At 33.9% G+C, this 18,203-nt stretch overlaps 1 protein-coding gene and 1 long non-coding RNA gene across 3 annotated transcripts; both read right to left on the minus strand.

Moving 5' to 3' along the window:
- Positions 1-1,472: 1,472 nt before the first annotated feature.
- Srrm1 (Serine-arginine repetitive matrix 1) lies at positions 1,473-11,408 on the minus strand. Of its 2 annotated transcripts, XM_075305324.1 has the most exons (5): positions 10,729-11,408; positions 5,884-6,230; positions 3,732-5,551; positions 3,132-3,667; positions 1,473-3,072 (listed from the first exon to the last, which is right to left on the minus strand). In XM_075305324.1, exons 2-5 carry the CDS (start codon positions 5,908-5,910, stop codon positions 1,667-1,669), a joined length of 3,789 nt encoding a protein of 1,262 aa, XP_075161439.1. In that variant the 5' UTR covers positions 5,911-6,230; positions 10,729-11,408; the 3' UTR covers positions 1,473-1,666. The 2 variants fall into 2 exon arrangements, with proteins under 2 accessions (XP_075161439.1, XP_075161440.1); XM_075305325.1 differs by lacking the exon at positions 5,884-6,230.
- Positions 11,409-12,145: 737 nt separating this feature from the next.
- Positions 12,146-12,902, minus strand: LOC142234234 (uncharacterized). Its single transcript, XR_012721593.1, has 3 exons — positions 12,848-12,902; positions 12,704-12,770; positions 12,146-12,396 (listed from the first exon to the last, which is right to left on the minus strand). It is a non-coding gene; the product is annotated as an uncharacterized LOC142234234 (long non-coding RNA).
- Between the last annotated feature and the right edge of the window lie 5,301 nt (positions 12,903-18,203).

An 18,203-nucleotide genomic window follows, 5' to 3' on the forward strand; every position in this document is an offset into this window, starting at 1 on the left:
ATAGAAATAAAATTTTAACAAAATTTCCTATAGAAATAAAATTTTGACAAAATTTTCTATAGAAATAAAATTTTAACAAAACTTTCTATAGATATAAAATTTTGACAACATTTTCTATAAAATAAAATTTTGACAAAATTTTCTATAGAAATAAAATTTTGACAAAATTTTCTATAGAAATAAAATTTTGACAAAATGTTCTATAGAAATAAAATTTTGACAAAATTTTCTATAGAAATAAAAAATTTTGACAAAATTTCCTATAGAAATAAAATTTTGACTTGTTCGTTATAAACATAGAAATGTGTTAAAGGGATTTGGAGTAGGAGTCTAAACTATATCGAACTACAAATATTGTTCGCTATTACCATAAATTCTTTATAAGCACAGTAATTTGTGTATAACTTTATAAAAATCGTCTTGGGTCTTGAAAAATGCTTCGTAGGTCCACAGTATTTCCATGCTTGCCAATGCACAGTGGTTCATGGTTCAAAATGTATAAATACAAAGCAATTTAGAATACCACGGTTAATCTTCCCCCAAGATTTTCGATTTGTTTTTCTTTATTGTATCTTTATTGTTGTTTTCCAAAATTTATCCAATTTTGTTTTTGTGGTTTATCATTCTATTTGCTGTTGTCTCACATGTATTTAAATGTATTTTTTATAGATAATTAACTCTCCTTTTTAAATTACATATGCTCAAACATGGGTGTACGGGTCTACATCTCGCATAAATACATATTTCTGCATTATATATGTATTATATTATTATTATTTGTAATAATTAAATTGATTTTTTTATATAAAGATGTATTTTTTAATTATTAAGTTATGAAACTACTTAAAAGTTATAAACAAAAAAAAAAAAAAAGAAACAGATAAAAATCCTTCATTGTTGTTGCTTGTTTTGTTCCTAATACAAATGTATATAAAAAAGTTTGAATTTGCCGAGGGACTGGGTGAGAGGGCTCTAATCAAAAAGAAACCTAAAGGTATGAGAAGGAAGGCAAATGCCGCACCATAAAATAATAACAATAGACAAACGCAGAAGTCGGATTATAATTTTATAAAGAAAGCAAATTGTAAAAGTATCCAACCAAATGCCTAAATCGATTTGTTTTGTACACAAATTTAGAAGAGCCCTAAGTATCGGTATCAATTCCCATAGGTTAATGGATGAAAAAAAAATATATATATATATATAATAAATGAAAGGTGTGAAAGATCCCCTCGGTAAGAACTATATAAACTCATCAAACATTTCTACGTTTTAACGTATGCTATGGATATATGCGAGTTCAATTTTGTATTACGGAACTGGAGTTTCTTTGAATAATCCAAAGAGCTTTCGATTGCTATTGTTGTATTTGAATTAGACCGAAGTCAATATTAAAAATGATTGATATCAATTAATGGGATAGATTTGTTTAAATATTTGGATGAGATTGGGATTTATAGATTTGTGAGTGATTTAGTGTAGTTTCTTGCAGTATATGTTATATTTAGAAATGTATACAGAAACAAAAGCAAAAACTGTGTTTGGCGAAATCATAAAAAAAAACAAACAAACCAACAAACTTATTGTGTTGTTTTGCCATCATTTTCTTTCATTTTTCTGGGAGGGTGTATGTATATAGTATGTAATTCTAATTCATAAAGTTACACTAATCTAACTTTTTCATCGATTTCAGAGCTCTTTCTCTTAATTGTTTTTCCAAGTCCTCGTTGACACCACTACCCAGTAGTAGTGAGGCTGTAGCAGAGGCTTTTGACGAATCATCTTTTTTATAATTCACGTCTGTATCATCACTACTGGATGATGTATCAGCCTTCTTACTGCGCTTCTTGTGTTTCTTGTGTTTTTTACTCTTCTTGCTGCTATGCTTCTTGTGTTTCTTATGTTTCTTCTTTTTACTCGACTCTTCGTCAGAGTCTGAAGAGCTGTCGTCCGAGTTGCGTTTAGAGGATTTTTTGGATTTTTTTCGTTTCTTTTTGGCAACCGCTTGTTGATCTTCAGAGTCAGAGGAATCATTTTTGGTTTTCTTATGGCTGGCTACCGAAGTGGAGTGCGTTCTTTTACGTGTCGAACTGGACGAAGCAAGCAATTTAGCCTTGGCCTCCGATTCCATGCGTTCATTTAGCTCTGCTTCCGAGTCGGATTTTTGCCTTTTGTGCTCGGGTTTTTGCAATTTCTTCGATAGGGAAGCCGAGGCCACATTTGATGTCTCACTGCTTGTTTTAATAGAGCGTTTATTGGAGGATGCGGAAGTAGGCAATTCTGTGGATGAAGCTTGCTTACGCTTTTCGACTGTTTCCAATTTTGATTTGTCACGTTTTCTATCTTCGTCATCGGTAGTTAGTTGTGTAGCCGCCCTTATTTCCTTATTATTGGGAAGAGTTTTCGCTGCGGCAATCTTGGCTTTCTTTCGTCTATGCTTCTCATCTTCACTGTCATCCGAATCACTGCCACTAGATGAGGATTGTTGCTTCCGCACTGAAGGTTTTGAAATACTCTCTGTTTTCTCAGGTTTATCTCTATTTTTGGTCACAACCGACACTGAAGTCTTTTTGTTATTTGTTTCTTTTTGTGACTTTTCTGTTTGGGTCTTTTCTTTCTCTTTCCGTAATTTAGTCTTGGATTGTTCATCATCTGAAGTGTCATCATCATCGTCACTGTCGTCGCTATCATCGGAGCTATCAGAGGAACTGGTATCACTTTCCTGACGTGATTTTTTGGCTGATTTTTTATCAGCTGGTGTTTTCTTTTGACTTGACACAGCTGGAACATCAAGAGTAGAAGTTGCTTGTTTACGTTCATGTGGTTTAAGGAACGGCGAGGGGGTTCTGGATAAACTAACACTATAGCGATCGCGACGAGCCGGAGGGAGGGGAGCCAATTTTTTGGATTTAGCTATTTCGACAGGAGCAGGTGACGGTTCTGGTTTGGACTTATACGGCTGTGGAGGAGGATCTTGTCTTGATAACTTGTGTGGTATCTTTTCGGTTACTTCATCGCGTGACAAATCAATTAGCCTAACTGGAGGGGCACAAAATTCGACCGATGAACGACCTAAATAAAATAACAATTAATATATACTTATCCCGGATCGAAATAACATTGTTTCTTACCCGTGCTTTCACCGCGTGATCTATTGGATTCACGTCGGTTTTTGTCGTGATTTGATTTTTTGTTGGAAGATTTCTTCGGCGATGATTTTCTTTCATTGCTGCGTCGAAATGCACCTCCTTGCATCACTTTAACTTCTCCGGAATTGCCATCCTCTTCCCAATTCGTACTGCTCGATTTCGAACGTCGGTTTTTATTGGGTTGTGGCGATACTCGTATTGGAGATAAAGGACGACGATCAAGGGAATTATTGCGTCTGTCCCTTGATGGTCGTTGTGGAGAGAAACGCTTTTGGGGTGAAAATTTCCGATACTGATTTTGCAAAGGAGACATGCGTCTTTCACGAGAGAAACGTCTTTGTGGTGAACGTCGATCGAATCTATTACCACCGCCCATAGCACCTCTACCACCTCCCATACCACCAACACTGCCTCTATCTCTACTGTGACTTCGGCGACCCCATTGGTTCATACGACCTCCTCCGCGATTACCACGGTTATTCCCTCTGAAGTTTAGTGGGGATCGTCTACGATTAAATCTGAGGAGAGAATACAAAATAAAATAAATTCATAATGTATACAAGAGAATGGAAAAACTATTACCTTCTGGGCGATCTGGAACGATTGCGTGAAAATGAGCGGGGACGTGAACGTGATCTTCTACGCGAACGAGAACGTTGTATACGTCTATCATCAAAACGGGGAGGAGATCGTCTACGATTTTGCATGAAACCTCCTCTGCCTCTGCTTCGAGAATCTCCTCTTTTTCCACCACCCCCTCCACCTCTACCACCACCCATGTCACGATCGTACGAACTCGCCGATGAGTCTCGATTGTTACGATATTGACGCTTATTCTGTACGCTATTCTTGTTACGCTTCAATTCAAAATTATCTTGAGGCGTTCCATGGGAACGAGATCGACTAGCAGATCGTGAACGGGTACGCTTCATTATGCGCTTATGATTTGCGACTGGTGAACGAGAACGTGATCGCGAACGTGAACGCAGAGAACGTGATCTGGTGCGAGAACGTGTTCGAGATCGTGATCTGGAGCGTCCGCTCCTTGAACCTGTCCTAGACCTACTGCGGGGAGACCTCGATCGTGTTCTTGTACGAGAACGTGACCTTGAGCGCGATATACGTTGAGGTGAACGAGGTTTGGGTTTGCGCTCAGGCGACATTCTGCTACGACTGCGGCTACGAGAAAATGATCGTTTATTTTGTATGGACTTTGTAGCAAAAGGATTTCGTGGATTTTTGGGAACAGAAGTTTTCTTGTCATGTCCATTTTGAGCCAGATTTGAGTCACGAGTTCCTGATCTCTTACGTCTAGGTGATACAGTTTTGCGTGCTGGACTTTGTTTCTTCTTCTCCACAGATCTTGAGCGTGATTTACGATTTCTAGATCTTGACTGGTCGCGACGCTTTGGTGGGGCTGAAGCAGATCTGGATTTTTGACGACGAGCATTACGATCTTTAGATCTGGAACGCTTTCTCTGTCGATCCGGTGAGCGACGTCGTGGAGATCTGGAGCCACGCCTGCGATCCTTTTCTCTTGAATCATTTCGTTTGTTGCGCGACGGTGACGAACGATCCCTCTGCTTTGACCTATCTCTGGAGCTCTTGCGGGGCGACCTTGCCCGTCTTGGCGATCTTTCCTTGCTTACAGCCTTCTTCTCTTTTGACTTTGAACGCGATCTATCCTTTTTAGAATGCTCTTTAACAGAGTCTGAATTATTTGTGGATTTCTCATTATTCTCTTTATTTTTGCGATCATCTGAATTAGAAGAGTTGTTCTTTGCTGACAATTGTGACCTGACCTGTTCAATAGCACTTAAAGTACTTGCTGGTAACTGTTGTTCACGTTCCTTTTGGGTTAAAGTTCGCTCTTTACTGCCACCAACAGAGCTTCTAGATCCTCCACGACCCCGTCTATTACGATCACGTGATCGTGATCGAGACCTAGAACGTCCAGATCGAGATCTAGATCGAGAACGCGATCGGTCATTCCTCTCACGATATCTGCTTTCCTCATCCCTCTTAAGAATTTCATCCTTTTTTTGCTGTATGAATTCGGCCGGTATGCCAGTATCACTTTCCTGCGCTGACAATAACAGAGCCCATAACTCACCCATAAATTGGCGTGCATTGGGACCATTTAGAAAGCCTGTCATGTTTATCTGCATTTTCTTGGGACAAGGAAATTTTTCCTCTTCCAATTGATTGTATACAAATTCAGCGACGACATCATCTTCAATATGCAATATCTCTGTGATTTTCTTACTTATCCAAGGACGTAGAACATCCAATTTGACTTTGGACATATCCACACGTTTGTTGAGACAATCGCCGAATTTCATTTGCTTCATAAGTTTCTTCTCTTTGTCACTGAAGCGAGTGTCTTGCTGCTGTGTTGTGCCCTAAAAATATGCAAGTGTAAGATTATGCATACAAAATACAAATAAAATATGATTTCGATTGATTAAGGATTGTTCAGAAAGTTTAAAGCCCGGCCGGACCTTTCTTCGGCATTTTGAAAGGCAATTCCATCATATTGTGCTAGCGAAGGAAAAACATATAAATATTAAAATGCCAAAATCACTACACTCTTAAATGGAATATTGGCATGTATTTATTGTATTTACTTTGGCGAAGATAATAATTTCATAAAAATTCTTTCTTTAAATCTTGTTCTTATTATAAAGAAACATTTGCATAACATCTGGTTAAATAATTTATAGAGCTGACCTACCGTTTTCAATAGATGTGTTATGAGCATTTATATTGAAGGTAAAATTGTTGCCAAACTATAGCCGGGCATTATGGAAATGGTATCATTGAAGAAAAGTTGACCATTCTCCATAACATTTGGATGAAGGTGTATTTTGAAAATATTTGGGGTGCATTTCGCTGGTGTGCACGATGACGGCAAATATATATATGTTTGAGATTCAAATTAGCCATATTGCCAGGAACACAAGTGACCATGGTCCTGCCAACGAGCACACACACACACAAAGATGTAATGGTCATGGGATTGATTCCCATCATAGATTCTGGTATGTCGTAGCAAAATATAGATAGATTTGCACTGGTTTCCTAAAATTAGAACATAAATTTTACTTAATATATTAATACACATTGACATAATCAAGACATTATTTTTAAATGTTTTTTTTTTTATTATATACATATATTTTATACACATGCTTTCCACCCAATGTTAGATAACGTTGTTGTTAAATGTGAAAATGACATATTCGGGTTATATTAAAATAATACCATACCTAGACAAAAAAAAAATATATATAATAGAAATCGGTTCAATCGCGGAAATGATCATATTAATCACCGACCCCAATTTAATTCATTCATCCAATAGAAAAATTAATTAAGTCAATTAATTTTTTTAATTTTTCAGTTCAGTCAATTAGATTTAAACTTTTCCATATTTATTTTTTCTTTTTAACGAATCCAAACCACAAGGCCATATACGGGTATTTATTTGATATATATCCTATATTTTAAATATATATTTTTTAAATTATATATCAAATTTATTTATTAACATTTATTAACAAAAGTGGTTTTGAAAATCATTCCATATTGCAACGAATTTATTTAAATGACAAAAGAAGAAAAAAATATTTCGCCTTATAACGGGTTTAAAAACTGGCTATGTCATAGAAAATCCGGAAGGATTAATTGAAAGAATATTGGTGAAATTTTTGCTGTGTAACATCAATGAAATACCCCTCTGAATTTTTGTATAAAATTGCAGGTTTAATTTACCATAATCACTTTATATTCAATTTATTCCAAGTTCTACGAAGTTTTAACCAATTTACAATTTCATTACAATTTTTCCAAATTTGAAAAAGTTGACTTTGCGATCTTTAAAACTTCTGCCGTATGCGACTTTTTGATGAGTCAAGGTGGGTACTACAGTTTTGTCTAAACTTGGAGGGAAATGTTTTAAAGCATTGATTATGTATAATTTTATTTTGTAAAACTGATTCAAAAAAGCGACCGTGGTAATAGGCTGTTTTTTGGCTCGAAAACTGAACATAGTACCAACCTTTATGTGAATTGAATATTTTTACGTATGTAAAAAATAACTGGAACGAATAATACTGCCTATTACATTCATGAAGTTATGCTATCTCTAAGACTTTGGAATTTAGTATTGCCTTAATTTCTTTTATGATTTTATTGTATTGCTTAAAAAAATAGAAAGTAAACTTTTTAATTGGACTAAATAATTTTCTTTAATTTTATTTTTCTCAAATTAAATTAATAATGTTTACTTAACATAAATATAAAATGAAAATGGGAGATGCGTTTGCTATTATAAATTCAGGGACAAATTGAGAAGTCGAATCAGCTACTCCATATATCCATATGGTCTTAATTTCGTTTAATATTACGACGTTTTACTTAAAAAAGTTTAAGTATAATTTTTAATTTAACTCATTAATTTCACGTATTCAATTCCCCATATATTCATTTGTTTTAACATCACCTCCAAATCCAGCGCGTTGAATGCCTTGACATCTGGCTCTCTGAATACGTGATTATATGATTTTATTTTGTAATTCACATTTACCAATTTTAGATACATTACATGACAACAGCAAAAATAAGTTGCTGGTGAAAAATGTTCTCTCCATTCTGCAGGTTTAGAGAGGTACATTACAGTGGCCTCAACTTACATATAGCATACTTGGACATATGTTAGATTGCTGCAGGTGCAATTGGTTCCCATAGTTTCAGCAGGACAAACAATCACAGTTTAAAGTTATCCTCTATACTCCAACACATAACATGAAAAACTGATTTGGTAGCTTTCTCTCAATTTTTGACTCCAAAAAAGTTACAGATTTTATGTTATATTGCTCAATGGGCTTCTCGTAACTGGACGTTTATCTGCAGGTTTAGAGAGGTCCTTTATATTGATCCTTACATATATCTTACATGGACCTATTCTACATTGCTGCAAGGCCTCTACCCATGCATTCCGCTGGTGGAAAAACATGGCGCACATCATTGGACCAGTGACTGACAATTGGTGCATATATTTTGATCAGGACAAACAGAACACGGTCCAGAATTTCCCTCTATCCCTCAACATATAACATGAAAAACTGTGGTGGCAACATTTCTCTATATTTTTGTCACCTAAAATGTATGTTTCTCGTCTCTTAGGTTGTTCGTTTGACAACTTCTTGCGATTTAGGTGTATTTATTTTTTCTTCTGTGTTGTCAAGTATGGTCTTCCTTTGTATCTTTTTAATCCTATAACTTTCTTGAACTCTAGTAGAAACTGTCAGGTTCTTATTGAGCATTTCTCCCATGTAGTGCTTGAACGTTCTTTCTCAGTGCGTGTGGCAAGGTTATGGAATTTACAGCCTCACAATCTAAAAAATTTCTCAGCTAGCCCTTCTTTATTTAAGCGTAAACTCTTATTACATTTCTCGAACATTTGACATAGTACTTTGTTGGGCTCTGATACTGACAATTTATTTCCTACTGTTTTTACAAATATTAGTTCAAATTTACTTTTTATTAAAAGATTGTGCGCTAGGTTAGGTTAAGAGTTAGTTTTAAGCAATTCGCTTTGAATTGTATTAAATCTATCAACATTTAGTCCATAGAAGCGTTGGTTGATTAAATGAATAAAAAAATAAATAAATAAATGAAAGCTCCTGACTCGTAACTGGGCGTTTATTTGATACGCTCAATATTTATTTGATGAAATATTGGAATGACATCAGTCAAAACATACATAAAACTTGCAATATTACCCAATTTTCTGCTATTACTTTATATTGAATTTCTTGACCAAATAATTAGTCTGTATAATTAGATTAATAATTATAATATTAGATTAAAATTTATAGATACAAAAGTTTTTTTAGTTCATAAAACACTCTGGAATAAATTAATTCGGATACATGCGCCCATGTTCCCAAATCGCAACAAAATACTACTCTTACAGCGAAATGATAGAGATATTCGCGAACTTAAACCCCATTCGAATTTGATCCAAAAAAAATTAAAAATATATGTGCGAGAGAATTTATAAAATTAAATTCTCAGATTTTAGTTTATATATATCTCTGAGGATCTATATAGATACTGTTTACATTATCATTCACTACTTTACGGAGCGCATGATACTGTGGCAAACTCATTATAACGGATGATACTTATTTTTTAAAGTTAAGTTTAAAATACCCTTTACAACCAAAAGTAAAATATCGCTTTGATATCAGACACCTACTGAACCCAATACCATTAAGGAATTCTCTAAATGGATGTGAGATATTTAACAAACCGCAATAAATACAGGATGAGCGTTTTTCAAATGCAACAACTTTTCAGTTTGAGGATAAATATAATTTTCAACAAAAATTCAACTTGACTTGAAACAGCTTATCTTCAATACATCTTCAAATTGTTTGCGAATTACTTCCGATTTGCCAAAATGTTGACGAAATCTTTGAAAAGGTGTGAGAAAACTTTGACAAAACACTACCCTAATATGCAAAAAACCATGTGGTTTTCAATACTTCTTTGTGCAACGAAGTTCATGGTCAATTGGAAGAAATGAAAAAAATTGGACAACTTTAGACAAATAACTCAATTTACTCCAAATAGTTTATAATAATAGGTAAGTGAAAATAAATAATAAAAAAAAACTTTGAGGAAGTCACTAAATGTATATCTATTTGCCGAAAATTAAAATTGTGGCTTCTACGTTTCATGAAAACATTAAAAATCTGACCGATGAAAAAATGTTGGACAATTAACTGGAACTGCTTCAAATATTTTATATAAATTGGTAAGTCAATATGAAAAATTAAATAAGATGTGGTACCACATCTGTTGTAAACATACTTGCTCGAAATTTTATTCTAGTATCATAAGGTTGGTATTAAGTTCGAGTTTGGCCGCTTAAATCGCCATTTTTTACATTACTTTTTCAATAATATAATATAAACTGAAAAATTGCTTTGGACTATTCCCCATCTAGTTATAAAAATTTAGGCTGATAGCCTTTAGTTACTACTGCCCGTATAAATAGGTTTATTATAAATTGTAAATATAATAAAGTAATAAATAAACAAATAAAAATAGAAAAAAATTGATATAATTTTATATTGTTTTTAATGACTTATTTTTAGTGGCTATACTCGAACATAGTGTCCACTTAAATGTGTCTTTTTAAATATTCAGTAATCTCTACACAAGTAAATATGTACGTGGCTTAATCTATCAGTTATATGTAAAAAGGATAACCAATATAACTAGCTCGAATAACGCTGAAACTTGAAAATTATTTATTTATTAATTAATGAGACAATGAGTGTACAAGAGTAGTTCAACTTTATAATCAATAACAATAAACAATTAACGTTGTTCTACCATCCACACTCATCGCGTTTCACCTGATACAACTTTCTGAACAAACCAAAATCAATTTTCATTAATACATTTCTAAAACAGAAGGATAAAAAATATATTTGCAACTGATGAATTGCAATATTAGTTGTAATAAAAAAATTGTAACAACTGTGAAACACAATACACTTACTGTGAACATCATTTTGTCACCCTTAAAATCAAACGCTTGTTAAAATGGGGAAAACGTTGACACGCATACAAATGGAACGCAACGAGGGACAAAATGAATATGGTATCCACCTTCCTTTTGCCAACCAGCAGCAGGCGAAAATGTGTGTATGGTTGTCGTCGGTCACTTTTCTTCTTCTTACCCCAATAAAATTATGTACAATTGTTTTGTCAATGTTTCGATTATTTTAAACCATAATAAGTATTATCCATTATTTTTACTGGTTACACTATTTTCGAATCAAAACAAGAATCACTGCACATCCAGCCCCTCAACACATGCAAAATTGATGAGGAAAAAGAACCGGGTCGAATTCGAACTCCAAATGCAAAAACGGCGTGGTGGTGCAAAATAAAATATAGAAAAACCCTCTTATCGTGACGGACGACCGCAACGACGAAAGAAGCAGCATCAAAGTGTAATAGCAATACACTTTTGTCAGAGAAAATTTTGTGTAGTTATCGTTTGGATTCTTTGCCGAAAATAAACGTTTCTCTAACTAAAATTACACAACTTTAATTGTATTCGTATCTAACTCCATTGCATTTGACTTTCGAAAGCCAATATCAACTATATTTTAGAATTGAATAGACAATTTTTTTACGGCTTTGCAAAGAGAACGCACCGAAAGAACAATTGACGAAGGTTTCGTTAAGTATGGGTTTATCGATGACAATTTGTCAAATTGGCTTGGAGCGTTATTTAATTAGGTGACCGATATATTCACGAAATCAAATATCGTCTACAACCACATAGCATTGTCGTGACCATATAATGGATGACATAGATTGAAACTTTAAAATTAGACCTTTGGTAAATGATAAATCCGATTCAAAGAATACAGTTTCGTTAACTTTTCAAAGAAATGCTAATGAAGGAGGTTTCCACTGAACAATTAAACAGTGTTGCCAAACCCCATTTATATGAAGAATTAAGCATATCTACCCCACCAAAGTCCAATGTTTTTATGAATTTAAGGCCGGTACTCTGTTTGTTGGTGCGAAAAAAGTTCCCCATTCATTGTTTCGCGTTGAAAAATGATAGTGTTGACAATATATTGTGAAGGAAAAAAAACAGCTCCCCTGTAGGAAATTGAACTGACTTTAACCTAACAAATGGTTAACCAAAACTGAGTCATATGTGACTCAAAAACTCACTCTTTTCCCATGTAAAATCCTATTCAGTTTTAACACGTGTTGTCATTGGAACGAGTTAGTTCTCACTCACATCTGCATAAGTATCAGCTAACCAAAAGTTAGCTTAAAATGAGTTAGCTTTTGGCTTATAATATACGAGGACACAATAAGTTAGCTTCAAACTGATTAGTTTATGGTGAGCTATCTGGTAAATAAATTATATTTTATTTATTATGTTTTTAATCATTTTATTCTGAAGTAATTATAAGCTTACTCAGTCATTGTAACTATATTAAAAGAAATAAAATGTAAAATATAATACAACGCTAATTTACGTGCTAATATCAGGCTTGAGTGTTATCTTAATATCGTTCGCCTTTTTTCCTTTGAGATTATGTTGTAGTTCGCTGACTGAAAATGGGCTTCGTCAGAGAACTTCAAAAGCCCTGAAAGCATTTCTCTGGATATTTTCCTCTATTACAAAGAATTGCATCTAAAAAAATAATAATAATGATATTTAAGAAGAGAAAAATTGATTTACTACCATACCCATTAAGATCAGTACTATATTCGATTTTCGCGTTGAAATTTTCAGGGTTACTTCATTAAAACAGTTCAATGTAAAGCAGATGAATTAACTCAATTGATGTTCAGTTTCTTGTTCCTCTAGATTTCGATAATTTTGATTATTTAAGGAAAAGTAATCGCGAAGATAAAGTGGTTTCCAACTCGAAAAGCGAACGTAGTACCAACCTTTAGGTTTTCGGAGTTTCGTTGCGGAAACTGAGCATAGTACTTACCTTTAAACAGCAAACAGCCCATTGACAAATTCATTAGGAGTTTCCATTTATTCCGTTAATGATACCACTATGATGGGTTCCACATAAAAAATACAAATTTCAATTATTAAATTGCATTTAATTATGCATTTAAATGTTACTTACCGCAATCCATCGGAAAATGCAAAAGTCCTCTGAAATCACAATATTTAAAAATCTAAATTACATTTGTAACAGTGAATATCTGTTTTTTTTTTATTTTTTGATTTTTTATATGTCTTTATTTTACTTACATATGCATCATCTTTGAGTGAACAAAAAGGTAACTCATTACTGATCGAGAAGAAGTGAGTTTGAACAAAACTCAGTTGACTCAAGGCTGCATAAATATTGAGTTAGCTAGAAGTCACCACAGATTAGATAGTAAAAAGTTAGTTTGATTTTAAGTGAGTTAAATATTTATTTATTTATTTAAATTTTGTAATTCGACGCCTCAGGTGGCCAATTTAACATAAATTACAATAAGACTACAAAAACATTTAAAATTAAAATTAAAATAAAAATAAAAGCTTAAACTAATTATAATATTAAATTAAACAGAATAATCTTCTAAATTAAAAGGGACTTATCATGACAATCTATTCGTTTAATTTTTTTTATTTATTTTTTTTTTTGCTTTGAGTTTTATATATTATTTTATAAAAAGAGAAATAAATTCGAATTAAAGTTATATAACCTATTTCTGCGAAACAAACTACTCCTAACACTGGCCGGTATAAAACCTAAGTGGTTAATAGTATATATGTTTTAATTTATGAATTGATTTTTTTGTAATTTATTTTTTTATATTAACCAAAAGTTAGATCAAAGTGAGTTAGCATTAGGCTGATAATATATGCGCATACTATGAGTTAGCTCTTAACTGATTAGTTTATGGTGAGCTATTTGTGGATAATAAAATATTTTGTTTTTGTTTTATTATTTATGATTCATTTTATTTTGAATTAATTAAAAAATAATAACAATTCAGATTTTTTAAAATTATTTTACAATAAATAAAATATAACGTAAGTAAAAATTCGGATATTATTAGTTGAGTTCATCTTGTCTTGAGTTTGAGTGTTGTGTTAATTTTCTCGTTTAACTCAGAGGAGTTGTACCTACTTTTGTAATGACGCACATTGAATGGAAGTGGCATTCGTCAGGGAAGTCCAAAAGGCTTAAGTGTATTTCCCAATATATTCGCCCTCTAACAGCCATTTAACACTTTTATTCGAAGTTTCCATTTATTCCTTCACTGATAATGATGGGTTCTAGTGGAAATAAGGAAAGTTTAATTATTAAATTGCGTTTGAATTATGCATTTCTATGCTACTTACCACTAACCGTGACAAAAAATTACAAAAGTTCTCTGAAAATAAAAGCTAAATTGAAAGAAATATAAAAAGCCAAATCCAAATTGACAATTATAGAAGTCAATACATATTTTTTGTTTGTTTATTTGAATTGTTTTCATGACTTTACTTCACTTAAATATGCATCAGCTTAGAGTGAGTAAAAAGGTAACTCATTGCTGATCGAGAAAAAGTGAGTTTGGGCAAAATTCAACTGACTCAAGACTGCATAAATAATGAGTTAGCTTAAGTCGCCTCAAATTAGTTAGTAACAAGTAAGGAAAGTCTAAAGTCGGGCGGGGCCGACTATATTATACCCTGCACCACTTTGTAGATCAAAATTTTGGCCAAATTGGGCCAAAAATCTGGCTTCTGGGGCCATATCGGGCGAAAAATATATATGGAAGCTATATCTAAATCTGAACCGATTTCAATCAAATTTGGCACACATGACTATACTACCAATTGTACTCCTTGTGCAAAACTTCAAGCTATTCGGGATAAAACTTTGGCTTCTGAGTCCATATAAGTGCATATCAGGCGAAAGATATATATGGGAGCTATATCTAAATCTGAATCGATTTCAACCAAATTTAAAACGCATAGCTACAATGCTAAATCTACTCCCTGTGCAAAATTTCAACCAAATTGGGCCAAAACTCTGGCTTTTAGGACCATATTAGTCCATATCGGGAGAAAGATATATATGGGAGCTATATCTAAATCTGAACCGATTCCAATCAAATTTTGCACACTTGACTATACTACTAATTGTACTCCTAGTTCAAAATTTCAACCAAATTCGGCCAAAAATTTGGCTTCTGGGGTCATATAAGTCCATATCGGGCGAAAGATATATATGGGAGCTATATCTAAATCTGAACCGATTTCAATCAAATTTTGCACACTTGACTATACGACTAAGTGTTATGTTTGTACAAAATTTCAAGCAAATCGGTATAAAACTCTGGCTGCTGGGTCCATATTAGTCCATATCGGGCGAAAGAAATATAAGGGAGCTATATCTAAATCTGAACCGATTTCTTCCAAAATCAATAGGGTTCTATTCTGACCAGTGCTGCCGCTAGTGAAAAATTGAGTGAAGTCGATTTTGGAAAAAAGTGGAGTAGATTGAATAAAATTGAAGTAGCATACATTTTTGAAAACAAAACAATAGAATTCATTTTATTATACCCTCCATTATAGGATGGGGGTATATTAACTTTGTCATTCCGTTTGTAACACATCCGTGCGTCTGTTGAAATCACGCTAACTTCCGAACGAAAGAAGCTATCGACTTGAAACTTGGAACAAGTAGTTGTTATTGATGTAGGTCTGATGGTATTGCAAATGGACCATATCGGTCCACTTTTACGTATAGCCCCCATATAAACGGAACCCCAAATTTGGCTTGCGGGGACTCTAAGAGAAGCAAATTTCATCCGATCCAGCTGATCTCTAACAACCATGCAAAAATTGGTCCACATCGGTCCATAATTATATATGGCCCCCATATAAATCCGATCCGGCTGAAATTTGGTACATGGTGTACGTATATGGTCTCTAACACCTATGCAAAAATTGGTCCACATCGGTTAATAATTCAATGATTAAAACCGCTATGTTCATCTTAGAGGCCATTTGAATCATGGAAGTTCTGGTGTGTTGGTTTCTTTAGACTTGACGAAAGCCTTCAATTCTGTTAACCATTTCACGTTGATTGAGAAACTTAGTTATCAATTTAATTTTTCTTATTCAGCATGTAAACTTATCATGTCATATTTGAGTTGCAGGTTTCAGTTTGTTTCTATGAATGGAAAGAATTCGAGCATTCGCCACGTTAATAAAGGGGTTCCCCAAGGCTCGGTTTTGGGACCCTTGCCTTTAATTTTGTATGTCAATGATCTTTCATCATGTTTGCTTGATGCACCCTGTAGATTGTTTTTATTTGCGGATGATGTTATGCTTGCGTTCCATTATGATATCATCTCTAAAACTGCTATAGAGGCGGATATTAACAATTGTCTGAATCGTATTTCGCGGTGGACGGATCGTAATTCATTGGTTCTAAATCCTCGTAAAACTAAGGCTATAAGATTTGGAGGTCGACATGATTTAGATATTTTCGTGGGTGGAACAAAGATTGATTTTGTTGAGTATCACAAATGCCTAGGCATTATAATTGATAGCAGGCTTAGTTTTGAGACGCATGTGAATATGGTGAGAAGAAATATTTATTCTGTTCTGCGTAGGCTTTATTCTGTAAATATATATCTCCCTTTATGGGTGAAGACTAGATTGGCCCGAGTTCTCCTTCTGCCACATGTTCTGTATGGGCTTGAAGTTGTGTCAGGTACGTTTGATTACGTTCTGTTGAAGTTGCGGCGGATAGTTAATGATGTTGCGCGATTTGCCTTTAATCTGAGGCGACGGGATCATATATCTGAGTATGTTGGGCGTTTCATAGGCACTTCTTTTGATGACTACGTTCGATTAAGAAATTTACTCTTTTTTATAAAGTAGTTAAGAGTGGAGTTCCTATTCTTGTTCGTACAATGTTTAATTTCTCGATGTCTAGTCGTATTACGCAGATAGTAATACCCAGAATTTTTAACTCTAAGTTTGAGAGGTCATTCTTGGTACGTGTTGCTCGTTTATGGAATCAGTTACCTGTGGAGCTCAGAATATTTTCACATACCAACAACGCGTTTCGTTTGAAGGTTTATAATTACTTTTTGCAAGGTTGATCGCATATACATAGGAATAATGACATGTTGCTAATCTGGAATCTATTAATAATATGAAACTTACTATTCGAGGTAATTATGGTGGGGAACCAAAGAAAAATCAAAAGACTATATTAAATATAATATAATTTTTAGTTTTATATTTTTATCATTATATATAAGTTAGATCTTGGGCTATGTTTATTACCATGTAATGCATTTATTGGCCTTGTAGGCTTACGTGTTACTAATTAATGAATAAATAAATAAATAAAAATTAAAGGAATAGGAAAAACAATTAGGTAATAGGGGGAAAATTTTAAAATTTGAAGCAGAACAAAAAGTGAAGCAGATTTTTGGAAGAAGGAGTGACGAAGTAAATTTTGTGAAAATGAAGCAAAATACTTCGATTGAAGTAGTAGCGGCAGGACTGATTCTGACCCAAGTTAGGAACATGTGCCAAATTTGAAGGCGATTGGACTTAAATTGCGACCTAGACTTTGATCACAAAAATGTGTGATCAAAGTCTAGACGGGCGGAAGGACGGACATGGTTATATCGACTCAGGGACCCACCCTGAGCATTATTGCCAAAGACACCATGTGTCTATCTCGTCTCCTTCTGGGTGTTACAAACATATGCACTAACTTATAATACCCTGTTCCACAGTGTGGCGCAGGGTATAAAAAAGAAATGTTTGTACAAATTTATTTCGGCAAAGGCCGGCTATCATAAGACATTTTTTCGGAAGGTTCAAGTGTGGTTCACTTTGGGTTTAGTGAACTGCCTGAATTTATTCTGATAATTGGTTGATAGTTTTGCTGCAAGTAGAGGATGCTGATGAGGAATGCGCTAATTCCAAAACGTGCGTCCATCCAACCATCTTGCAGTCTATAGGGCCGGCAAAGGCCGGCTATCATAAGACATTTTTTCGGAAGGTTCAAGTGTGGTTCACTTTGGGTTTAGTGAACTGCCTGAATTTATTCTCATAATTGGTTGATAGTTTTGCTGCAAGTAGAGGATGCTGATGAGGAATGTGGTAATTCCAAAACGCGCGTCCATCCAACCATCTTGCAGTTTATAGTGCTTTGCCCAAATAAATTTGACAAACATTCTTTTCCTCAGTTGGTTAAGCTACACTTGTAGTTTAGTCAATGCATGGCTTTAAGCTGAAATCAAAAACAACAAAAAAATCACATATCGTAATACTAAATTATGGAATTATTTTATCGTTGATTTTTGCATGACAATAAAATTAGATTTTATATTGAAATTTAAACCGATTGAATTTGTCGTAAAAAACAATGCCTCCCAATTTTGGCAAAAAGTCCAGATTTTTGAAATCGAGGAAAACCGATTTAAAAAAAAATCCGAATTTTTTGTCACTCATGCCAAAAAAAA

This window comes from Haematobia irritans, chromosome 4 (assembly GCF_050003625.1).
Source record: "Haematobia irritans isolate KBUSLIRL chromosome 4, ASM5000362v1, whole genome shotgun sequence".
Classification (NCBI taxonomy): domain Eukaryota; kingdom Metazoa; phylum Arthropoda; class Insecta; order Diptera; family Muscidae; genus Haematobia; species Haematobia irritans.

Bases quoted from the DNA above. Each gene is read 5' to 3' on its own strand.
- Srrm1 (XM_075305324.1), bottom strand. From the start codon at position 5,910: ATGCTCATAACACATCTATTGAAAACG. The intron at 3,668-3,731 runs GTAATAGTTTTT...TTCTCTCCTCAG, and splicing joins CGTTCCAGATCGCCCAGAAG to ATTTAATCGTAGACGATCCC. The intron at 3,073-3,131 runs GTAAGAAACAAT...TATTTTATTTAG, and splicing joins ATCACGCGGTGAAAGCACGG to GTCGTTCATCGGTCGAATTT.